This window comes from Marmota monax, unplaced genomic scaffold (assembly GCF_021218885.2).
Source record: "Marmota monax isolate L192 unplaced genomic scaffold, Marmota_monax_Labrador192_F-V1.1 WCK01_AAM20220418_F8-fsc00165, whole genome shotgun sequence".
Classification (NCBI taxonomy): domain Eukaryota; kingdom Metazoa; phylum Chordata; class Mammalia; order Rodentia; family Sciuridae; genus Marmota; species Marmota monax.
This window is the reverse complement of record NW_026693851.1, coordinates 2,947,599-2,973,605: the sequence shown is the minus strand read 5'-3', so window position 1 is coordinate 2,973,605 and position 26,007 is coordinate 2,947,599. Positions and strand designations below refer to the sequence as shown.

Here is a 26,007-nt window from a genome sequence, read left to right as displayed (position 1 = left end):
CGATACCTGATAATTCTGCTCCTGTTCTACTTAGAATAATTTCCAGATCAAGCAGTTTACAGAATAAAAGTACATAGAATTTCTACTTTACCCATTGTTGGAAATAAGGCCCTCTTTATCATTGAATGATTTCCCAGAGAATTGAGTAATTCCCCGAAGCATTGGATTGCTGCCTAACAATGCAACTAAATATTTTTTTCCTCACTATTTGACAAATTTTAGGAGACAAAAAAATAGAGGAGCATTACCAAAGGGTTTCTTTTACCCCCTACACACACTAATTTGATGGAAATGATCTAGAAGAAAAATAACTCAATCTTTGGAAGGCTGCATATTGAAAAAAAAATTCCTTAGTTGTTCTTAAATTTCTTTAGGCCAGAGATCATGACTACTTTCTGTTACTCATTATGTTTGTTTTCTGAAACTATTTTCTATTCCATGAGGGGGGAATTTCAAGTGTCAAATAGACACCTAAAAACAAACAAGTTCCAAATAATTTTTACACATTTATTTTTATTTTGTGTTATTCAAAAGACTTACTTGATCATATGCAAGTACTAAATTTTTCAGTAACATTACTGGGTGAAATGTGGACTCAGATTAAAGTTTCCAAACTCAAGAGTTTATGATTCTTAGAATTCTAGTCTTTCCTATGAGATCTAATCAAATATGGATTTATTTCTTGCTGTTTCATCCCATACGGACATTCAGTGCTAGGTACAAGGTGTTTAGCCTCTGCTGAATAAATGCTTTGAAACTACTTATTTCTAATTATATTGCAACATTTTTCTCTGGCTCATCTTAAAACCAGATTGTATTTATGTATCTTTTATTTTTGTTTTTGTTTTTCAGTTTGGGAAAACTGATTTAATGGCAGTTACACTTGCCCAATCATTAGCCCATAATATTGGTATTATCTCAGACAAAAGAAAATTAGCAAGTGGTAAGTTTTAGTACATGTGTGGTTTATATATATATTTTAAAACTCTGTCATGTTTTATTTCTTAAGATAAAGGACTGAATATTAACATTTATTAAATCTGGCTAGTTTAGTTATATTTCAAAGAATATTGATTACATATTTTGTAGAATAAGATTCTTTAATTCAGTTGCTTGATCAAAAGTATGTGGGTGATAGTGTAAGAAATAAGCCAGGACACAAAATACTATTCTCAAAAGTAATGCAAGGTTATATTTACATTCTTGATGAAAACCTCCCCTTGTATGATAAACACTTAAAGTCAAATGATAATAGATTCACTGCTGAATTTAACCTAATAAGGAGCAAAATAAGCTCATTTTGGCATTTTGGGATGCTCTAGTTGGGAATCCTAGCCATATAAGTTTCAGACATAGTGTTTTATTTTGATTTATTTGAAACAACTCTAAATGTGACCACAGAATTAGAATGTTCTTGTCAGATCAGACCTTATGACATGAGTAGTAAAATATAGACATAGTAAATATGCCAGATTTAGCAAGTAGGTAAAATTATTTCACCAGTTATTTTAATGGTCAAATATGTATTTGTTGTAACAAGTTGATTATAATCATATTCATTTTATTATTTTAGTAACAAATAATATAAATATGGTGGGAAAATTATAATAATAACTTCTGCCATTCATAGAGTACTCATTATTTACCAGATGACTGAAAGCCATATTATGTACATCTATACTCAGTTCTCAAAAGAGTCCTTCAAGATGCCATTTTTACCCCTATTTCACAGAGGAAATGATTGCATCATTTATTCAAAAAAGAATAATGTCTCCAGGATTATACATATGTAAGTGGAAAACCAAGCTTTAAACCCAGGAATTCCTGATTCTGAGGCACTTCTGCTTAGCCAGTATGCACAGAAGCTTTTAAAAGTGGGCAAGAAGTTATATGTGATGGTGCATCCCTGTAGTCCCAGTGTCTTGGGAGGCTAAGGCAGGAGGATCACAAGTTCGAGGCTAGTGTCAACAACTTAGTGAGGCCTTAAGCAACTTACCAGACAGACCCTGTCTTAACATGAAAAAGGCTGGGTATAGCTTAGGGTAAAGTGCCCCTGGGTTCAATCCCTAGTCAAACAAAACAAAAACAAAAAAACAGGACATGAAATGGTAATAATTCTCTCAATTATCTGTGAAACTGGCATCCTATCTTGATTCCTCAAAGTTTCTCACTATCTCATTGGTACTTGATTTTATTTCATTTAAGTCATTGTAAGTGACTTGTTAAAAAATATGGTCATTTGTTTAGCTATAAGAAAATTTTTAAGTAAAAATTTTATAATCTTGATAGGGTCAAAGTGTATTTTTGTTGTCATGCATTACATAGAAAACCTCAAGTGTAACATCCAGAAAGCAGACATACTTTTAAAAAAAGTATTTTAAAATAATGTGAGAACAATGTTTGTTTTAAAAATAAAAATTACTTGAATGCAGCTGCATTTACTTTATAAAAACATGTGTATTTATTTTTTTAGGTGAGTGCAAATGTGAGGACACATGGTCTGGATGCATAATGGGAGACACTGGGTGAGCCACTTCTATTTAGAAATAACTCACTTTTCCTTTACTTGCTGTGCTCTTATCCTCTTAGGAATACAACATTAAATAAATTATTGCACCGATTATTACCCAGGAATTTATGAGAAAAATCAGAAGTGAATATTTTTAATGGCTCTATTAGATGATGTTATCACAGAATAGTCCCTTATTTAAGAAAATAACTGATGTGAATTAAATTAGTAAACCTCAGAAAATTTGTTAGCCTTGAATCTAAGCTAGAAGTGTAATGAGAAACAACATTGTTCTCAATGAAGTTGCCTTTCCTTTTATTATCTCCATTTTCAGTTTAATGGGTTATAAGTAGTAGTGTGTTGGTAAGTTCACTCTCAAAAACAAAAACAAGAAAGTGGAATGGATTTGTCACTTTCCCAGAGTTCCATGGTGCACACAATCCCACTGTGGCTGATTTCAGGTCAGTACTGGTGGTTCCACAGTGTGACGTCACTTAAAGAGGAGGTGGAAAGAGAAGTGTACAGTTGCCTCTTTTCAGAAAGATTTAATTTTTATACTCTCCTTCTTTTGCTCACAATCAGTCATCATTTCTTGTATTTTATTCTTTCTAAATAAATTTTACAACCCTTCCTTTTATTCCAGTTTAGTCTCTAATGCCCTACCTTAAATTCTGGATCTTCTTGTGCTATTAATAGACAAATAACATTACAAACATTAGGCGGGTTTCAGGCTTTGTCTCTCTTCTTTTGAACCCTACTTCCATCATACTAAAAAGATATAGAGAATAAACAGTGAATCCATGTATCACCCATTTAAAGAAAAGTTAAATTGCCTACATGGGAAAGTTCCCTTGTGTTCGTCCTTATTAGTCTCTAGCCATCTTGGATTTGGTTCAAATTATCCGCAGTTCCTTCTTTATACATTTACTGTGTATGTGTTAAAACATAGCCTTGCTTCACATTTACAATTTGTAAGAGGCGGCATGCTGTGTGTATTTTTCTGCAACTTACTTGTTTGTGAGATTAATCCATGCTGTTCATTAAATGCCATTGTTCATTAAATGCCATTCTCTTGTTCAGAACTTTTGTGAGTCTCTATTTTCTGAAGAATAAAATTCATATTTCTTATCGCTAGTTAGATGCCTGCAATCTTTATCCTCATTTCAAATCTTATTTTCTCCTACTATTCTGATCCATTTGCTTACCATAATTGGACATAGGTTTTCAGCTTTTCTGACTTACTAACCATATCCTACAAAGATTTTTAGCTTTATGAGAATTTGCTTGTCATAATTGTTCATGAACTTCCAGCTTCTTTTGGTTTCCTGAATATGTTCTCTGTAACATCTTTCATCCTTTTCTCTTTCTAACCACATTTTTAACTATCTGAAGTTTATTATAATTTTAATGCCTGCATTATAACTTAATGCTGTCCATTCTTCTGCTTCCTCTCACCATTTAGTTACACATTTTTAAGGAATTACATTTCATACTAATTTATAGTTCATTCCGTACACCATAATCCTTTGTACAAACTTGATTTTAAAAAATATTTATTGATTAAATTTGAATTTTGAATTATCAGGACAAGTCAAATAAATGATGGAGGGAATGTGTATGCAAACATGTATTTAAAATTTTTTTAATTTTTCTTTGGACATTTTATTTAATAATAAGAAGTGATACAGTTATAATTTTCCAACAATTACTGAATGTTATGGTGGAGATTCCTGTTCTTTAAAAGCTATTTAATATCTTTTATTTGATTGTTCTGGTTAATTATTAAAACTTTTATAGACAATCTGCACAGTACTAAGCCAAATCAAATGGTGCTGGGCACAGGGCACATACCTGTAATCCCTGCAGCTCAGGAGACTGAGGCAGGAGGATCATGAGTTCTAAGTCAGCCTCAGCAACTCAGCGAGACCTGTCTCTAAAAATATATATATATAAAAAAGGGCTGGGAATGCAGCTCAGTGGTTAAGTGCCCCTGGGTGCAATCCCTGGTACAGCCCCCTACCCCCCAACCAAAAAAAAATCAAATCATTACCTTCAGATATGTATAGCTCTTTGAATTGAAATTCTTCCTACATTAAGTAGATGTAAGCCAGAGAAAAATCCTTTATATAAAAATATTATCTGATATGACTCTATAAATTTGATCTATGCCAAGTGTCACCCAACATTACTAATTATGGATGTATAGTTCCCATGAGTATATCCCTTCCATTTTTGCTGTCTGAAGTTCCTCTATATTGCTAAATATTGGAAACCATGGTTGAAATGAATACCATCAGTTTCTATTTAAGATATAAAAACTAAAATTTTAATAATGGTGGAATATAATAGATATACAACCTTGTAAAACAGAAGTTTGAGGGCAGAGATAGGGGAAAGACATATTTGCCTTCAGATGCATGAAGGGTTATATTATAATGGTAGAGGAATTAATGTCTATTTCGTACAGTTAAGAATACAGAACTGTGTGTGAAAGTTATGAGAAGTTGTATGTGTCAAAGATAAAGGGTAAGAGCAATTTATACACTTCAAGTATCCTTATATAAAGAGCTTCCCTGTAAAGGAATGATTTTCTAACTCCCCAGTTATCGGGTAATGACTGAGCTCCCCACTGTGAGGGGTGGAGGAGGATGGGCTGGGCTGTGGCAGCTGTAGGCATCCTGTCAGGGCAGAGGTAGAACTAGACTTTGACTTCTAAGAGTCCTAAAAGTTGGACTTTTTACTTCAGTAGTAGAGAACTTTCTCAAGTTTTGACCAATTGAATGAAAAATGAACTTGGAGATAGCTCTGTTTACATTTGATAACTGTGGCAGGATGTGTTGGATGGATTAGTAGGGAAGGTGATAAGAACTTAATGAGGCAGGCATTGAAGAAAAGGAATAATATATGAAAGAAACTTTTAAAATTAAGAATGAAGTCTGTGTCTTATTAGGAAAAAAGCATGGACAGAAACAGAATAGTTAGATAACTTATACCCAAGACAGCTTTATTTGGAGAATTTGGCATGAAATACTTAAAAAAAATGAGTTTAGCCTAAATAATCATTATAAATTCCAGTATAATGTATGAAACATTAACCACTGTGCTAGACAGAGGTATGGTTATAAATGGACACTGTCCTTGCGGGCTAGCAGGAAAGACTTTATAAAAACCATTCATTATTATCTTAGTTTTTCACTTTCATAAAGATCAAAGCAAAACAGTTTTAGAGAAATATAGAAAATAAAATTCTTATTTTTTCTCCAATGATAACCATGTTGATATTAAAATGCTAGTGTATTTTAACTCATATTCTTCTTTTTTCATTTTTATTGTTGTTTTATAAAATCTTGTTCCTGTTGGTCATATAATGTTTATTCACTTTTTTTAACTTAACATTATATAGTCAGCATTTTTCCGAGTCTAACTATTTTTTATTACTATGATTATTAATTCATTTCATGTTATTCTATTTTATCCACATATCACAGTTCAGCTAATTGCTCTCCTACTATTAAATATTTGGGTTATTTTTATGTTATATGCTACCACAAATATCTGTGTTTATATATCCTAGTGTACATAGCAAGTTATTTCTTAAGAAAAATTTTCTGAAAAGCTGAATTACTAGATCTAAGGGCATTTGTGCTCATTTTGAAGGTGTCTGACCAGGTTTCTTTTTTCTCTTTGCCCTTTATTACTTTTTATTCTGGCATGAATTTTTTAAAACAATTTGAAACTTGAAAAAAGTTGCAAGATGAATAACAAAGATCCTTTTGGTTCCTTGAATCATAAATTGCCAATCTGTGCCCTCTTACCCTCAGATACTAAGGGTACATTTCCTATGACAAGAACATCCTCCTACAACCTAGCCAGTAAAATCATCTGAGTCTTAGCCCTCATTCAAGAATGGCCTATATGTCAATAGTGTCTTTTATAGTAAAGGATTCAGAGTGAGGCATCACATTTATTTTTATGTCTTTTTAGCTTCCTTCAGTCTGCAGTAGTTCCTCAGTCTTTGACTTTTATGACCTGACACATTTATAAGTTATAGGTCAATTATTTTGTAGAGTTCTCTGTTGTTTGGATTCCAGCCCAGATTTAGTATTTAAGACTATGAAATATTTTTTTCTAACTCTCTCTTATTTAAATTATAGTTGCTGCTATATGTGTTTCCTTTGATTGCATATACAAGTAATGAACCATTACTATCTTGTCACCATTAGTGACTGAATGAAGAATTTAGAAATATACTGGTTGAATAAAAATTCTTGTAGGTTGAATAAAAATGTTGTACCTAAGAGGAATTTATTCTTTCATCTTGAAAGAATAATGTATAATTTTAACAATGTTCAATTTTAAGACTAATGAACAAGCAAGGGAGACTCACATTGCATCCCATTATTGATTTTCTTCTCTCCCACAGCTATTATCTTCCTAAAAAGTTCACCCAGTGTAACATTGAAGAGTATCATGACTTCCTGAACAGTGGGGGTGGCGCCTGCCTGTTCAACAAGCCTTCCAAGGTAATAATGTGAGCAGAGATGTTAATGATTAATCTTTCTACATGCTCATACACAACATTAGTTTAGCCCTTGGGTGTATAAAAGAGAGCTTTTCAATTTGGCCTAGATGTACGTATCTAGATATGCTAAAATGTCTGTCTATATTTTCAAAATCAACTTTAATATTGGGCATTTTGGCCTATTCTGATAACAGCAGAAATGAGTTCATTTTTTTTTTTATGTTTTCTTTATCTTGCTTTGAGTTTTTATTCTAGTTAGTTTGTGTGTGTGTGTGTGTGTGTGTTGACAGTTGTGTGTACACTTCCATTTTATAGTCTGAACACCTTGATTAACCTTTTCTTTTTTGTGGTATGGGATTGAATCGAGGGGTACTCTACCACTGAGCCACATTCCCAGCCCTTTTTGCTTTTTCTCTTCAGTACTGGGGATTGAATCCAGGGCCTTGTGCATGCTAGGAAAACACTTTACCACCAAACAATATCCCCAAACCCTTTTTAAATTTTGAGACTGGTTTCCCTAAGTTGTTAAGGCTGGTCTTCAATTTGTGATTCTCCTGCCTCCGTCTTCTGAGTTGCTGGGATTACAGGCAGGTGCCCCTTTGCCTGGCAACTTTAGTTAACTTTTTAATGAATATTATGTTCCTAGCTAATAGTAATTAGTCATTATTTACCAACTGCCTATCACCATAGGATAAATTGTATTTGAAAGGTAATAAAATTGATAGAGAGTTAAAAAATAAAACTGACCTAAAACGTACTCCTAGATAGTCCAAAAGTTGCTTTAATATCTGAGGCAAATTATTATTGCTTTTCTCTGCAAAGCTATATACTAATAGTAGGAGCTATATTTTATATTGAATAGTTCAGTGGGTATATTAACTTTGTGATACTTTTCTTGTTGTTGATGAAGTAACTTGGAGAAAAAGATGATTAATAAAGGGCTTTTCAGATGATTAAATTTTATTTTCAGAAAACTTTTGGACAGCTGATTAATTTGATGAACAGTTAATATTTGCTGCCCCCAACCCGTGTAGGCAGCTGAACTTAAGGTCGTTCCTGTGAATTTCCAGGGACACCAAATAAACCATAGACACACACTTTACCTTTAAGCAAGCTTCAGGACAGCTTCTCCGCTCTCGGCTTCAGGCTCTCCAAATGGGAAAGCAAGAGAAAGTCACCAGAGGCTAGCCAGAGAGAGCGTGACACGGAAATGGGCTTTTATTGGGGAGAACCTTATTCTTAGAAAGTTCTATCCAAAAAAGTTCAGAAGGAGCAGGGTTACAAAGGACAGGTGAGTGTAATTCCACCCAAGGGGCCATGGGGTGTCTTGCCTACCTCTTAAGAGGTGCCCTCAACTTCTGGGACCGGGGCAATGTCCAGGTCACTACAAGATGTAGTGACGGTCAAAGCATCTCTGCTCCAGGATGGAAGATGTGAATCATTCATAGCAGCTCCCCACAAATATTATTATTCCTGTTTAACATAGTAAAGTCTCTGAGATGTTAAGTAATTGTTCCAAGCTTTTATTTCATTTTATTTTGATCCTGGGGACTGAACCCAGGGCCTGATTTGTGCCAGGCATTATGTGCTACCACTGAGCTATTCTCCAGCCATGTGCCAATATGACAGATGTTCTGACTCCAAACCCCTTACTTCCTGACTGCAATGGAATTTCAGGGGTCAGTCAGTCTTAGTTTTAGTCAATGACTAGATCATCTTTTATTTTGGTGACTTTTACCAGATGCTACTTGGTATGTATGTTATATAAATATTTGTAAAGTATATACACATATTAAATATGAAATGGAAACAGGAGGAGACACTTCTAAAGTTATAAGTTGTAAAAAACCATGCTTTCTAGTTTAGCTAAATAAATATATATTTGGGATGACTGGCAGGTATGCAGAGGTGTGGGTGTAGTGCTCAGGTCTCTCGAAGTCTTTGCTGTTGACTTTTCTATGTTTTAGTTCCCTTTTTTTGTTTTCCTTCCATAGCTGCTCGACCCTCCTGAGTGTGGCAATGGCTTCATTGAAACTGGAGAAGAGTGTGACTGTGGAACCCCTACAGTAAGTCTCTGGTGCTTTTGAAGATGGTTTGCAAGTGACTCAGGGTTGTTCCTGGTCCACACACATTGAGACTTAACAGAGCAAGTATTATGCCTAGAAATTGTATAGTATTTGTGGATGAGAGATTATTGTGAGATTTTATATTTATTTTAGGAAATATGCTGCTACTTTTTAGGAAATGATGTTGTTTTCTGATGTTTGGCAAATGTTTATGTTCCTTAGGAATGTGTCCTTGAAGGAGCAGAGTGTTGTAAGAAATGCACCTTGACTCAGGACTCTCAATGCAGTGATGGTCTCTGTTGTAAAAAGTGCAAGGTAATGAATGCTGCTTAATGACGAATGGACAGAAGGAAGGACACATGTGATTAATTGCTAAGGCTGGGTAAATCGTACCTAATAATCACACTATCTAACACATAGTTAATGACTAAATGCCAGATGCTTACAGGACCCTCATAGAATCTTGTGAGGTGTAGTAAACATCTTTCCCTTCTAATGGTAGTTTTCCCAAGGTCTGACACCAAGTAAGTCAGGGTTCTTGCTGAACATGCTCATCCCAAGGCTGTTCTCTCTACAACCTCCCTGAGGAGCAGGGACAGTAAATGAAACTAGGTGTTACTTATCTTTGAATATGCCTACATTTCTTTGGAAAGCCAAGTAGGCATTCAAGAGATCCTCCTTTTCTTCTCACTCAGATATATCTTTCCTCCTCCTCCTCCTCCTTTTCCCACTCTTCCTCCCTCCTCTTATTTTCTTCCGTCTCCACTCCTACTTCTTTTCCTCTTCCTCCTCTCCTTTGTCTTCTTCCTTTTCCTGTTCTTCTTCCTCCTCCTCCTCATGTTTTTATGGGGAGCACTGAGGATTAAACCCAGTGGTGCTGTACCCTTTTTGTTTTTTATTTTGAGACAGGAATTCCCTAAGTTGCCTAGGCTGTCTTCTAACTCATGATCTGCCTGCCTTATCCTCCTGAATAGCTGGGATTATAGATGTGCATTACTGTGCCCAGCTATATCTCTTGCATTAGCTGTTGAGGGAGTGAAAGGAATACTTCAGGCATGATAATACCTTACGTAGTTTATTGTACATGGAAATTGAGAATGCATTTTTATACACTTTGTCTGAGTTCGTCTTCCCAATATCATCCTCATCCCTGTCTCTAAGTATTTAATTCTTTACATCAAGACCCACAATTTGGGGCTTGCTTTTCCCAAAGAAATGAAATTATTTTTTCTTATCTCATATGATATCTGATATAATATTCTGTATTATGTCTGAGGTTTAATATCTGTCTCCAGTTTGTACATTTTTGGAGCAGAGCCAAGCATTTACACCATTGTTGTTATAGGTTCTTAATAAATATTTGTTGAACAAATAAATAAATAGGCACAGCACTCTCTTTGTGATTATTTGCAGATTGAATATCTTTAATGAGTTAAAGGAAGGTGAGATATAAAGCTATCACAGTAAGTCTCCACTGTGTGCCAGAGATTGTGTTAAGTACTTTGAATTTATTATCACCCTACATCTGAATTTCTCTACTCTGGTATCATTGACATCCTTGGCTGGATAAATCTTTGTTGTGAGAGTGTGTCTTGTGCATTGCAGGATGTTTAGCAGCATCCTGAGGTTCTACCCATTAGATGTGAGAAGCAATCTTCCCAAGAATGACAACTAAGAATGTCTCCAGACATTGCCAAATATACCCTTGGGGACATAATCACCCCTGGTTGAGACTAGTGTCTTAGAGAATGCACACAAGCACACTTTGGGGATAGGCATTATTATCCTGATCTTTATAATCGAGCAATCCAAGTTCCAAGGAAGTTAAGTCACCTGCAGGGGCCCACTCAGCTCGTAAGGAAGGGATAAGCAATCACATCCAGATCTGCTGGCAGCCCTTCCATCCCACATCTGCTGGCAGCAGTTTCTGTTGTTCCCACGGCACTGCTGTGTCTTCTGGCAGCTTTTTAAGACAAGCACGGCACTGGCAGAGATCTCTGAAAGCAATCTCTAAAAAAGGAAGATTCAACCAAATGTGAAACAGACATTCTTTCATTTTGGCGACCACAATTGCTTGCTCTGTCAGCTCCTCCAACTGCTATAACAAGGGATCCTGAATCATTTATTTTAATCTTTGATTAAATAAATGTCTGCCCATCTGTTAAATACGTGTAATTGTATCTTTTTTCCCCCTTTGGCATACAGAATGAGGCTCTTTGTGATAGACTCATTACAAGGAACAAGTATAGAATAATAACCTACCTAAAATATAATGACACAATTAATTACTATACTACAATATAGTATACCAGTCGAGTGAAATCATTCTTGCCACTTTCTCTACCCCAAAACTCCCTTCACCCTACCCTGGGGATCCAGAGGCAGGATAGTAAATGGAGGAGGGGGAAGAGAGGATCAAGATGAGAAGTTGTATATATCTTTTCTCTCTCTCTCTCTCTCTCTCTCTCTATATATATATATATATATATATATATATATATATATATACACATATATATACACATATATTATACATTATAATATATATGTGTGTGTGTATATTATAATGTATATAACTTATATAAAATAATGTGTAAGCTGAGGGTTGGCAAACAGTTCCTATCAAGGACTATATAGTAAATAGGTTTTCATAAAGCATCACAATTACTCAGCTCTGCCTTTGAAAGCAGCCATTGAAAATGCAGAAATAATGTGTGTGGCTGTATTCCAGTAAGACTTATTTGTAAGGTTAGGTAGTCAGCCAATTTGGCCTTTAGGCCATAATTTGTGGACCTCTGCAGAAAGATAGGTCTTGCTTACTTGGTTATTATTTCCCTCCTCCCATTGTAAGCTCTAGTACAGCAGGAATTTTGGTTGATTTATTTACTGCTGTATCCCAGCACTTAGAGCAAATCTTCCTTTACTGTGCTTTTTTTTCTAAAGTTTCTTGGAAATTCTTGAATGTTTATAGTCTCATCTAAACTGTACCACACATCTGCACATATTTCTGCTTTCTAATTGGCTTGCCCCAATTTTGAGAAAGAAGAGAATCAGACATATAAAATTAAATTATTTTGCTCATTTCCTTATTTTTATGACCCATTTACCCCCACTAAAATGCAGGGTTTTTGTGAGCAGAGTTTTTGTGTTTTGTATTCCACTGAATCTCCAGCAACGATAACAGTGCCTGGCACATCTTAAGTGCTTAGTAAATCCTTGTTGAATTGAGCACAAATTTTGTTTGAGTCATCTAAAACTATCTTTTAAAATCCTGATTGGAGCTGGTGGGCTGCACATGATCTAGAAGCAGAGGAGACTCAAGTGCCAGGAGGGTTCTGAATGAGGGAAGAAAGTGTGGTTTGCACAGAAGTCAGGGAAGCCTGATAAGAAGTTTGTTTGTACAAACAAAGAGCAAAGCACAGAAGAATCCAGCCCCAAATGTCAGTGTTTTAGAGAGGGAAAAGAGAGGCATTGGAGAGGAAAGGAGAAGTATAGCTTTATTTATTTCTGCTCAATTTTGTTACCATGAGTATTCCTGCACTTTGTAAATCCAATGGGGTTAAACATTTATTTATTCAAATGCATACTTCCAAGAAGTATTTCCACTGATTGAAAAAAAAAAACCCAAAACAAACAAACAAACAAAAAAACAACAACCAACCAACCAACAAGCCCTTGAACTCCAGATTCCGATCCATAGGCACCAATAATAGGAACATTAAGAACAAGTAAATAACCAAGATTTAAATCTTTGCATAATGAGGCACTGGAAAAGAAGGGAAGAGAGGATATGGCTTTGCCAGAAAACCTAACTTTTGTGATTCAGCCCCAAATGTAGCTTTTCCAATCTTGGCAGATAAGAGAGACCAAAAAATAAAAATAAAAAGTTATGTGATAAAGGTGTGAATAAGAAAGAAGGATAAAGCCTAAAAAGCTTAAAACCTCCTTGCAAGAAAGATTACAAGAGCTTGGACAAGCCAAGCATTCTTGTGGAGACATACCATCAAGCCTTGTCCAATTTTAGCATTTTAACAAGATATTATGAGACTTACGTGTGATGAATGTGGAAGTTACTTCATATACAAGAAACTGTTACTTAAAACTATTAAAAAAGCATTTTGTTCAATAACTGCAATTTTCACACACTATGATTTTAAAATAGCTAAAGGTATTCCTATCCAAACATTTTTCATTTTGCTTTTTAAAGATGATACTGTGAGAGCTTTTGTTCCTTCTAGTCTTTCACATCGATTTTTGTTCATTTTAGTTTCAGCCTATGGGGACTGTGTGCCGAGAAGCAGTGAACGATTGTGATATTTCTGAAACATGCTCAGGAAATTCAAGCCAGGTAATCTGCAAAATAATTACTCTAAACCATAGTGGAAAAAATAGGGGTATCTTTAGTGCACTCGACCCTTAGGAGAAATGTACATGGACAAAATGCGTGTCTCTTTCATATCTCCTCTCACTTTCTTTTTAATTTTTTAGAAATTTAAGTTTTAGTAATCAAATCTTGAGCAGATGGTCAGCATAATCTTGTTTTAATGTTGAATTCACCTAAGACGATATGCTGCCTTAAGTATTTTGTTTTTTATATTAAGCAGGGAGTGAATGGCATTTTCTTTTTATCTGTCTAGGAAAGAAAAAAACAAAAGGCCCTCTCTTCAGCTGACTGAAAAAGGAGCCAGCTGAGGCAGAGAGATCCCTAGAGCACTGGGTTCTGAGAGGAGACCCTTTTTTCTCTCTTATCTCTTACATTTCTGATATAGTACATCACCTCCAACATTAACAGTTATCCTTGAATTTAATAGTGTTTATTTGTAGATAGACATGCTGGGGAAATTGCAATCTGTGATGCAGGTTCACAGATTTAAAAATGAACAGTTCTCACTTTGCACAATTATGCTGAACTGTAAAAATGACCATGCAAATTGAAACCATGCAACACAGTTGTAAGGATTAATGGAAAATACAGTTGTTCTGTCATCTTTAAAAAGATTCTGGCAAAACTCTCTTACTGATAGTGTTAAATGCACAGGGAAATGAAAAATATTAACTGGTGTTTATATAGCATACTGTAAATTAAAACAGAAACATTGAGAATTAAAGTATTATATTTCTTTATACAAAACTCATGAGGTGTAGTTTGAACTGTGCCTGCTGCTGCTCCTTGTGAATTTTACGATACAGAGTAAGCATTATTCTGTATCTTGTCATACTCAGAACTTTCTAAGTTTGAATCTGCTTTCAATGTCTTACCCTCTGTGCTTTCAATATAATTAAATATCTCTTGAGGGATGTGAAGCCATGCATATTGAGTGTCTTGTCAGCGTCACTTCTTCACCTGTTAGGTCGTGCCCACTTCATTTATGCCAGTGAGTTCCTTCACTAGGTTTCTCAGGCTGCATATCTAGAATCTCCTGAGCAATAGTCATCCCCACAGTTAGCTGGGGTTTTTTTTTTCTGTAATTCCATTTACATTCAATTTGAATTTCACTTCTGGTGTCATTTCTTTCATTTCTTGGCTATATTTTCATCTTTGTTGGCCAATTCCCTCTTTTGATGATCCATTTTTTCAAATGCCACATGATATTACTAAGTCAAAGAGACAGCACAACTACACACTTTGCTGTCTGTGAATTGAACAAGCAGATGGTCAGTGACAATCACTGATAGAGATTTAAAAGAAGAGACAGGATGGGTCACTGGTCATGATGGATATCTGTTATTTGCACAGTGACCAGCTGACTGAAGAGCTAATAGCAAAGTTTGTGTTTTATGCAATTACTCACATTAATATGGTGTGATAACTGAAATTGAAACCATGTTGTGTGGGAGGTTGATTGGGGGACAAAAACAGAGAAACTGAAATTTATGTATAGTTGAGTCAAGACTGCCCACATTTATTTTTTCTCCAGATAAGAAGATATCATAGTGGTAAACTTACATTAACCATTAAAAATGATTTATTTTAAAGGAATCATACAAAGAGATTAAAGATCTCTATATAAAAGTATTGTTCCATTCTTTCTAATCAGTGGGGTTTTCTAAGTTAATACTTAATGATGATGATGACTCAATGAATAAATAATTATCAGCATGGCATATATATATATAAACATTGTGATTAAATAAAAAGCATAAATTTTAAAAGAATCAAAAGTCTAAAAATGATGTCTGTACAAAAATGCTCTTTTGCATTAGTTTTAACTGTCAAAATTAATTGGATATAACTATAAGTGATCATTGTATTACATTGTTAGCTTAAAGCAATGCATTATGTTTATTAAAGACGGTAGCTATAAAAAAGTTCACTTTGACAGGAAGTTTATATGACAAAAATAAAGCAAAGAAGCAAAATGTAAAATATTATCTATAATTTGAGCTGGGATTATGGCTCAGTGGTAGAGCATCTGCCTGGCACCTGTGAGGCACTGGGTTTGATCTTCAGCACCACAAAAAATAAATAAAGCTATCGTGTCCATCTACAACTAAAAAAAAATTAAAAAATTATTATCTATAATTTGACCATCTTATGTTTAAAAATCAATTTTTATAGAAAAAGATAGAGATAAATTATACTAAAATATAAAAAATAGCAATTTTGAATGGTGAAATGTGATGGACCTCTCTTTTTTTTCCTCCTTTTTTCACATTTTCCAATTTTTTCCCAAATTACTATGTAATTAGACATTTTTCTATCATTGTAGTAATACATTTTAAAATTACTGTTTGTTTATAGCCTGACAAAATGCTCTATAATTTTCTAGTTGCTTCAAGAAAATATAATGAATTAATTGTAAAATAATTTAATATTATTTTTATTAATTTAAGTATTAAATATAATATATAAGCCATGTCTTTTTTAGCATTAATTCTAGAAGCAGACTTCTAGTTGAAAGTTATTGCCTGAAGCGAAGGGTCCGCATTGCTTCTCATGGCAGAAGAGGGGAAACAAGTTGGGCTATTTTTTGCTTTATGTTCTTTCTTTTCTTGCTCGGAGGAATAGTGATCTGTATGAAACATATCTCTTAATATGTCATTCACTGAGCCTACCGCAGTCAGTTATTTCTATTTGCTTCTATGTAATCAACTGTATTTGCCTATCATAGAATCCCATTTTTAGGAGAAAGTGTACCAGTTGTTGTATTTTCTCTTGCATTCTCTTATTCTTCTATTTTTGTATATAGATGTTTCAAGGGACCAAATGTATTATCAAATGTGATTTTTAAAATGCAAACACTAAACTGATTAGCTCAGCCTGATATTTTGCTCTGTGTTTGGTTCATAGTTTGTTCTCTTTTCCTAGTGTGCCCCTAATATTCATAAGATGGATGGATATTCATGTGATGGTACTCAGGTAGGCCATTTTCACTTTTATCTAAATTTTTCATGTGGCACCAACATGAAAGAAATACTGAGATATTGTCAAAATAGGAATATCATTTAAAAAGTTTCATAATCAATTCTGAAGATAAAAGGGCTTTATAATACCTATTTGCTGTTTTTCCTAGTCGTATTTCCTTTTCTGTCAGTTTTCTGACATAAACAGACATTGCATTGCTAATGGGTATTTGCTTTTCCATTTTAGGGAATTTGCTTTGGAGGAAGATGTAAAACCAGGGATAGACAATGCAAATATATCTGGGGACAAAGTAAGTAATCAGTGTGGCTTGATAATTATTTCAAAAATATTTTTATTGGTGCATAATAATTATAAGGGTTGATCATTTTTAATGTAGGATGTCAGGAAGACTTTATAGGGACATGTGGGTTGGAAGCAAATTTTTTTTACTTTATGACTGGGGGACATTCAAAGCTATGACAGGTGTTAGCGTGGGCACGTTTCTGGAAATTAGAGAAAGACACCTCCTTTGAGAAGACATGACTGCACACTTCCTGGCTAGCTGGCAGCGCCTGTGGAAGAGACAGAGACAGAAGGTGCTTTTGCTGCCAGGCAGGCGAAGAGATGCCAGGGCGCACAGCTTGGAGAATAGAACAGACCTTGATTTCAGCTCCTCAGTGGAGTGCCCTAATAAAACTTGTATAACCATATGGGATGGCCATGGATCCTGGATAGGCCATCCTTGACTTAGAACCTTGGGGAAAGTACACCCGTTGTTGTATTTCCTCTCACATTCTCTTATTCGTCTGTTTTTACATATAGTTGGCTTCAAGGGACCAGGTGTATTATCAGATGTGATTTTTAAAATGAAAGCACTAAACATTTTGGCTAGAGTTGCTTCTTCTTCCTTAATTATATTTCTTAAGCTCTAGCTGGTTTTCCTAGTTACAGGTGACCTTCTGCTGAGGTTGCTCTTATGTATCAGAAAGACGTTTTATCATTAATCTCTTCAACATTTGTCAGTTTCAGAGGAAAATATATAACAATTATATTTTTATATTATTTAAGTTATACTGTAATTAAATTTATATTTAATGTTGTATATATACTTTTTCTAGAAGTGTTACTGACCCATACTTTTGGAAGCAATTTTTGTTGTAAACTCTTTCAGAAGGTAATTTGCATCCGGAAAAAAAAAAGCTATAAAAATAATGAGCATTGTTAGATGTAATAGGTAGTCACTACAGTCCTATTAAGAGGGGAAATGTATGCTCTTTTGAGTTACTGATTCACTGAGATGGGAAGAAATTTTGTCATGCAAGTTTATACTTTAAGCAAAGAGATACACTTTGTTTCCTCCACTTCAGCAAAAATAGTAGATGACAATGAAAAGTAGGAAAAGAAACTACCTACATAATTATTTGTTGTTTAGTATATAAAGTTGAGTATCCCTTATCTGAAATTCTTATTACCAGAAGTGTTTCAGATTTTAAATGTTTTTCCAGTTTAGTAATGTTTGCATGTAGATAGTGAAATATCTAGGGAATGAGACCCACGTCTAAACACAAAATTCATTTATGTTTCATATGCCCCTTCTGCATATAACCTGAAGGTAATTTTATTTACTATGTGCCTTTGTTGTATTATATAGTATGTGTATGACATATACTTGTATTTTGACTATGACTTGTGACAGAGATCAGGGTGAACTTTTCCACTTGTTGTATCATGTTGGCACTCAAAAAGATTCAGAATCTAGGGAAGTTTGGGATGTAGCCCAGTGCTAGACCACTTGCTTAGCATTTTAGATTTTAGATTTTTGGATTATGGATGCTCAACTTGTACCAATGAGTTATCTTTTGATTAGTTTTCAAGTCATATTTCTCTAATTCAGATAACTTCATCAACTCACCCTTGTTTTAGAAAAGATACAAACTTGACAAAAAATGCTGACATACTTTAAAATGATATTTGACTCTCAGATTTTGTATGAATTCAGTCTCACCTAAAAGCAATAAACTGAGATTTTTTTCCCTGATGGCTGTTAATAATGAGTAAGCATAGTAGAAATTGGACTGCTGTTTCTTGAATCTAATTATAGTCAATTTTAGTAAAATTGACTTTTTGATGAACAGTTTTCTGAGTGAGAATTCATGCATTATATTTGGCAAGGAGATTACAGCATCAAGAATTTATTCAAGCAAACATTTGGTAGCGTTGTCCTGTAATTATTAGCCATATCCTAAAGAGTGTTCTTGTAGTCTTAAGCCTAAATCCCATTAGATATCTAAGTATATTTGTTTCCCAAATTTCAAATGAGCATTCATGAAAAATGCACCTGAACCAAGGATGTCTGATATAGGAGAAGTCTTGTAGGCCATGGGTACAGTTTTTGATTATAGTGTGACAACACTGAAGAGTCTTTAACTTTCAGTTTTCCTTCACTGCAAACATTTTGAACAGCTCATATGTTGCCTCCCTCACTGATAGAAAATTCTGTTCTGCTTCAGAGGTGACAGCATCAGACAAATACTGCTATGAGAAACTGAACATCGAGGGGACTGAGAAGGGAAACTGTGGGAAAGACAAAGACACATGGATACAGTGCAACAAAAGGTGAGGTGGACACATTAGCCCAGAGTTCACCCCTCAGTCAATTTTGAGCATATGTTTTTGAGGGACCAGGATGTTCCAGGTTTCTTCATCCCACAAAGAATGCTCTTGCTTACTCCCTTCAACTCTTCCCAGGGTTCCTGTATCCTGAGGGCTCCCACATCTTGGCATGTACCCTGACCTCTCTCCCAAGGCTAAGGTCATTCTTGCTGCTCCTGCAGAACCTTCTCATTTGGAGGGCATCTCCCAGCATCTCACAAGCAGCAACAATTAAAGTTGCCAGAATAAATACAAAATGCTGTTCAGCAATTAGCTAGTTCATGATCTTTCCTCTTTCAAAATTTTCTAATAGTTTCTATGCCAGCAGTGTCTTGCATAGTTCTGTCAGAATAATCTTTTTTGGAATATTTTTGATTATGTCAATTTTTTTGTTCCAATTTTACTAGTTCCACATAGTTAATAAGTACCAAGAATAGGACCCAACATTTACTGAGCACACATAGTGTGCTAAGCATGCTTTGCATAAACTATGGCACTTAATCTTTGTGGCAGTTCTCTTATTTTATGGATGAGGAAACTGAGACAGTCAATTAAGTTGCCCAAGGTCATGTAGGCAGGATGTAGTAGGAACAGAATTAGAATTCAGGCAGTTTTATTTGAGAACTCTCTTAACCATTTTGCTGAATGTTATGCCATCTTAATTAATGAATACAATGGAACCTTAGTTTGGAGTGCTATCTCCTCCATTTTTTGCCCCAATCTACATTTTTTTTGGTCTGTTTTACTCCTTCAAAATCTAGAAAACCTTACTGTTTGCAATAGATACATTACATTATTCTACCTTCATACCTGTGTTTCTGCTACCAATTCCTCAGAAACAGTCTTTTTTTCTTTTTCTTTTAATTTAATTTATTTTTGTTTTGAGATAGGGTCTTATTAAGTTGCATAGGCTGTCCTTAAACTTGCAAATCCTCCTGCCTCACAGAGATTACAGGTGTGCACCATCACACTCAGCTCCTCAGAAGCAGTGTGTACACCCATACCATCACCAATAAAAAGTTCATCCATCCTCAAAGCCCAGTTGGAAAATACTTTCTTCCTAAATTTTTCCCCTAGAAATAAATCATCTCCCTCTTGTCCTCTGAACTTTGTCAGGCCTCTGTGCTATTCTTATGGCCTTTTTTCCCATTTCCATGTTTTATAGTTGGTTATGTATGTGACTTAACTTCTCATCCAGTGTATGATTTCCTTAAGAATAAAGATTACATCCAATTTTCCTTATATATTTTAAATTACTCAGAAAAGTTAATACTTATAAATGAAACTCAGCAAAATATCAAATGATTATCTCTTCTGTGTTGAAAAGAACTATTTAAGATAGCAAGAGTAACATAATGAGGGGGGAGGAAGAAGATGGCGGCGAGGGGAGTGCATTGCCCCCGTGTGCCGAGTCACTGTGTGGGAGTATGACGAGTCAGGACGGCTAAAGGCTATCTTGTTAGGAATTTCCAGCAATAGTGGGGTGCTCCGGAACCTGGAGGAAGGATTTCCATCACACGAGGATCGGCTACGGGGACTCAAATGCGAGAGATTTGTCGCATGGAGGGTAACACTGCTTATTCAGCAAATCGCCCCACGGCTAGAGTCTGCAGCGCGCGCTGGGAAATGAGGAGATTGCGGCGCAGGGATACAGCGCTGCAGTTTCTGCCAGCCGTGCAAGCACCGTACTCAGTGCTGAATTCTGGGTTCGAGACGGGGGAAGGAAGCGGTCCATTTCGGTTCTCCACACCAGTCACACCACAGAGGAGGCCAGCGGACACCATCTTGGAGAGCTGACATCACCATCCCTGTTTTCGACTGACCGCAGCTCATTCAGCCATAGAACAGGTAATTTCAGGCTGCCATTCGCCTGCGGCTTGCAGACAGATTACTCAGGCTCAGTGCCTGAGTGCTTCTTGGAGCCTGCTCTTATCAGAGCATACACCGAGCACGGAGCGGCCGAGTTCCGGCTCCCGGAGCTGCCCTGGCCCAGGGCTAAGGAGCCCGCGGAAACTGCTTCTCGGTCCGGGTCCTGCTGAGGGCCGGTCAGGAATCACCCGTTGCTTTGGTTACCCAGCAAAGGGAACGAAATGCTGCCATTCGCATAGGATACCAACATGGCAGAGATCTGATGTCATCAGAAAGCGGTGGAGGAGAGAACTTCATCAATACCAGCGGCAACAGAAACAGTTGGTTTCCTGGTAGGGAGGGTGAGGCACAGACACCCGAGTCTCTCTCGATTTGTCGTCGAGCCAGAGGGGAGGAGCCGGGCTGCCGCCCGTGCCCGGAGCAGGCCCAGCGGCTCGCTGGCCTGGTGGTCGCATGACCCCAATTGGAGAGGGGGCGGAGCGAAGCCGCCACCTGCGCCCGCAAGGTGGGCAGACCCGCGACCCAGTGGTACACGGGCGTGGTAGGAGGGGTAGGGCAGAGCCACCGCCCACATCTGCAAGGAAAGCAGACCTGCGACAGACTGGCGGGTCAGGCCCAGCGGCCTGCCAGCGTGGTATACACGTCACCCCAACTGGAGTAGGGGCAGAGCAGAACCTTCGCCCGCGCCCGGATCAGGCCCCGCCGGTGTGGTGGTCACGTGACCCCAATTGGAGTGGGGGCGGAGCGGAACCGCCACCCGTGCCCGCGGGGTGAGCAGACCTGCGACCAACCTGCAGATCAGGCCCAGCAGTCCGCAGGCGTGGTAGGAGGGGCAGGGCAGAGCCGCCGCCCGCGCCTGCAAGGTAGGCAGACCTGTGACAGACCGGCAGATCAGGCCCAGGAGCCTGCCGGCGTGGTATACATGTCACCCCAATTGGAGTAGGGGCAGAGCAGAGTCACCGCCCGTGCCAGGAACAGGCCCAGCGACCTGCCGGCGTGGTAGTCACGACACCCAAAATTGGAGTAGGGGCAGAGCAGAGCCGCCACCCATGCCCGAAAGGTGGGCAGACCTGCGACCGACCAGCGGGACAGGCCCAGTGGCCTGCCGGTGCGACAGACACGTCACCCCATTTGGAGTAGGGGCAGAGCAGACACGCCGCCCGTGCCCGCAAGGTAGGCAGACCTGCGACCGACCAGTGGAACAGACCCAGCGGCCGGCCGGGGTAGTAGGCACGTCACCCCAATTGGAGTAGGAACGGAACAGAGCCTTCGCCCGCGCCCGGAACAGGCCCAGCGGTCCGTGGGTGTGGTAGACAAGTCACACCAATTGGAGGGGGGGCAGAGCAGAGCCGCCGCCCGCGCCTGCAGGGTAGGCAGACTTGCAACCGACCGGCGGATCAGGCCTGGTGGCCTTCCCGCGTGGTACACTCGTCACCCCAATTGGAGTGGGGCAGAACAGAGCCGCCGCCCGCGCCCGGAATAGGCCCAGTGACCTGCCGGCGTGGTAGTCACGACACTCCAATTGGAGTAAGGAGAGAGCAGAGCCACCGCCTGTGCCTGCAAGGTAGGCAGACCGCCGCCCGACCCTGCAAGGGAGACTTTTCAGCTATACAAGAGCAATATAAATATAAAGGGGAAAAAAACATTTCAAAAACACAACAGTTTCACCAAGCAGAAAGAAACGCAAGCAGTATGAAAAGACAAGGAAAGAAAGGACCACAAGCAATGCAGGTCAACTCAACTTTAGAAGAGGTAACAGCTGCAGCAGATGGAATGTCAGATAAAGAATTCAGGATATACATGCTTCAGATGATCTGGAGTATCAAGGAAGACATTAGACAGCAAAATCAGACAATGAAAGATCACTTCGACAATGAATTACATAAACAAATCCAGGAAGCAAAGGATCAACTTTACAGGGAGATAGAGGTTATAAAAAACAAACAAACAGAAATCCTAGAAATGCAGGAAGCAATAAACCAACTTAAAAACTCAATGGAGAATACTACCAGCAGAGTAGAACACTTAGAAGATAGAACATCAGACAATGAAGACAAAGTATTTCAACTTGAAAAGAACATAGACAGCTCAGCAAGACTGTTAAGAAACCATGAGCAGAACATCCAAGAAATATGGGATAACATCAAGAGACCAAACCTAAGAGTCATTGGGATACAGGAAGGTACAGAACTCCACACCAAAGGAATGAGCAATCTATTCAATGAAATAATACGAGAAAACTTCCCAGACTTGAAGAATGAGACAGAATCCCAAATCCTAGAAGCCTACAGGACACCGAATGTACAAAATCATAAGAGATCCACACCTAGACACATTATAATGAAGATGCCCAACATACAGAATAAGGAGAGAATTTTAAAAGCTACAAGAGAAAGGAAGCAGATTACATTTAGGGGTAAGCCAATCAGGATAACAGCTGATCTTTCAACACAGACTCTGAAAGCTAGAAGATCCTGGAATAACATATTTCAAACACTGAAAGAAAATGTGTTCCAACCAAGAATTGTGTATCCAGCAAAATTAAGCTTCAGGATAGAAGATGAAATTAAAACCTTCCACGATAAACAAAAGTTAAAAGAATTTGCAGCTAGAAAACCATCTCTTCAAAACATCCTCGGCAAAACATTATAGGAAGAGGAAATGGAAAATAACAATGAAAACCAACAGTGGGAGGTAGGACAGTAAAGGGGGGGAAAATAATCAAAGAGGAAAACAAACCATGTTTAGTAACATAAATAAATATATCCCAACCCATATCTCAATAATAACCCTAAATGTTAATGGCTTAAACTCACCAATCAAGAGACACAGGCTAGTAGAATGGATCACAAAACAAGACCCAACAATATGCTGCCTACAGGAGACGCATTTGATAGGAAAAGACATACATAGGCTGAAGGTGAAAGGTTGGGAAAAATCATATCACTCATATGGACTTCGGAAACAAGCAGGAGTGTCCATACTCATATCAAATAAAATAGATTTCAAGCCAAAGTTAATCAAAAGGGATAAAGAGGGACACTACATACTGCTCAAGGGAACCATACACCAACAAGACATAACAATCATAACTATATATGCCCCAAACAATGGTGCAGCTATGTTCATCAAACAAACTCTTCTCAAGTTCAAGAGTCTAATAGACCACCATACAATAATCATGGGAGACTTCAACACACCTCTCTCACCACTGGACAGATATTCCAAACAAAAGTTGAATAAGGAAACTATAGAACTCAATAACACAATTAATAACCTAGACTTAATTGACATATATAGAATATACCACCCAACATCAAGCAGTTACACTTTTTTCTCAGCAGCACATGGATCCTTCTCAAAAATAGATCATATATTATGTCACAGGGCAACTCTTAGACAATATAAAGGAGTAGAGATAATACCATGCATCTTATCTGATCATAATGGAATGAAACTGAAAATCAACGATAAAAGAAGGAAGGAAAAAGCATACATCACTTGGAGAATGAACAATAGGTTACTGAATGATCAATGGGTTATAGAAGACATCAAGGAGGAAATTAAAAAATTCTTAGAGATAAATGAAAACACAGACACAACATATCGGAATCTATGGGACACATTGAAAGCAGTTCTAAGAGGAAAATTCATTGCTTGGAGTTCATTCCTTAAAAAAAGAAAAAACCAACAAATAAATGATCTCATACTTCATCTCAAAATCCTAGACAAAGAAGAGCAAAACAACAGCAAAAGAAGTAGAAGGCAAGAAGTAATTAAAATCAGAGCTGAAATTAATGAAATTGAAACAAAAGAAACAATTGAAAAAATTGACAAAACTAAAAGTTGGTTCTTTGAAAAAATAAACAAAATCGACAGACCCTTAGCCATGCTAGCAAAGAGAAGAAGAGAGAGAACTCAAATTACTAGCATACGGGATGAAAAAGGCAATATCGCAACAGACACTTCAGAAATACAGAAGATAATCAAAAATTATTTTGAATCTTTATACTCCAATAAATTAGAAGATAGTGAAGGCATAGATAAATTTCTGAAGTCATATGATCTGCCCAGATTGAGTCAGGAGGATATAGACAACCTAAACAGACCAATATCAATTGAGGAAATTGAAGAAACCATCAAAAGACTACCAACTAAGAAAAGCCCAGGACCGGATGGGTATACAGCAGAGTTTTACAAAACCTTTAAAGAGGAATTAATACCAATACTTTTCAAGCTACTTCAGGAAATAGAAAAAGAGGGAGAACTTCCAAATTCATTCTACGAGGCCAACATCACCCTGATACCTAAACCAGACAAAGACACTTCAAAGAAAGAAAACTACAGACCAATATCTCTAATGAACCTAGATGCAAAAATCCTCAATAAAATTCTGGCAAATCGGATACAAAAACATATCAAAAAATTGTGCACCATGATCAAGTAGGATTCATCCCTGGGATGCAAGGCTGGTTCAATATACGGAAATGAATAAATGTTATTCACCACATCAATAGACTTAAAAATAAGAACCATATGATCATCTCGATAGATGCGGAAAAAGCATTCGACAAAGTACAGCATCCCTTTATGTTCCAAACTCTAGAAAAACTAGGGATAACAGGAACATACCTCAATATTGTAAAAGCAATTTATGCTAAGCCTCAGGCTAGCATCATTCTGAATGGAGAAAAATTGAAGGCATTCCCTCTAAAATCTGGAACAAGACAGGGATGCCCTCTCTCTCCACTTCTGTTCAACATAGTTCTCGAAACACTGGCCAGAGCAATTAGACAGATGAAAGAAATTAAAGGCATAAAAATAGGAAAAGAAGAACTTAAATTATCACTATTTGCAGGTGACATGATTCTATACCTAGCAGACCCAAAAGGCTCTACAAAGAAACTATTAGAGCTAATAAATGAATTCAGCAAAGTGGCAGGATATAAAATCAACACGCATAAATCCAAGGCATTCCTGTATATCAGTGACAAATCCTCTGAAATGGAAATGAGGACAACCACTCCATTCACAATATCTTCAA

General features: G+C 37.1%; 1 protein-coding gene across 12 annotated transcripts in view; it reads left to right on the top strand.

Moving 5' to 3' along the window:
* Adam22 (ADAM metallopeptidase domain 22) overlaps nucleotides 1-26,007 on the top strand; it is a 222,258-nt gene that overhangs the window by 150,583 nt on the left and 45,668 nt on the right. For all 12 annotated transcript variants that reach the window (XM_046462449.2, XM_058585035.1, XM_046462443.2 and 9 more), the window contains exons 13-21: nucleotides 853-943; nucleotides 2,474-2,525; nucleotides 6,933-7,032; nucleotides 9,026-9,097; nucleotides 9,320-9,412; nucleotides 13,365-13,445; nucleotides 16,407-16,457; nucleotides 16,689-16,752; nucleotides 18,953-19,058. In XM_046462449.2, coding sequence (XP_046318405.1) covers nucleotides 853-943; nucleotides 2,474-2,525; nucleotides 6,933-7,032; nucleotides 9,026-9,097; nucleotides 9,320-9,412; nucleotides 13,365-13,445; nucleotides 16,407-16,457; nucleotides 16,689-16,752; nucleotides 18,953-19,058 — 710 coding nt within the window. The remainder of the gene's footprint in view (nucleotides 1-852; nucleotides 944-2,473; nucleotides 2,526-6,932; nucleotides 7,033-9,025; nucleotides 9,098-9,319; nucleotides 9,413-13,364; nucleotides 13,446-16,406; nucleotides 16,458-16,688; nucleotides 16,753-18,952; nucleotides 19,059-26,007) is intronic.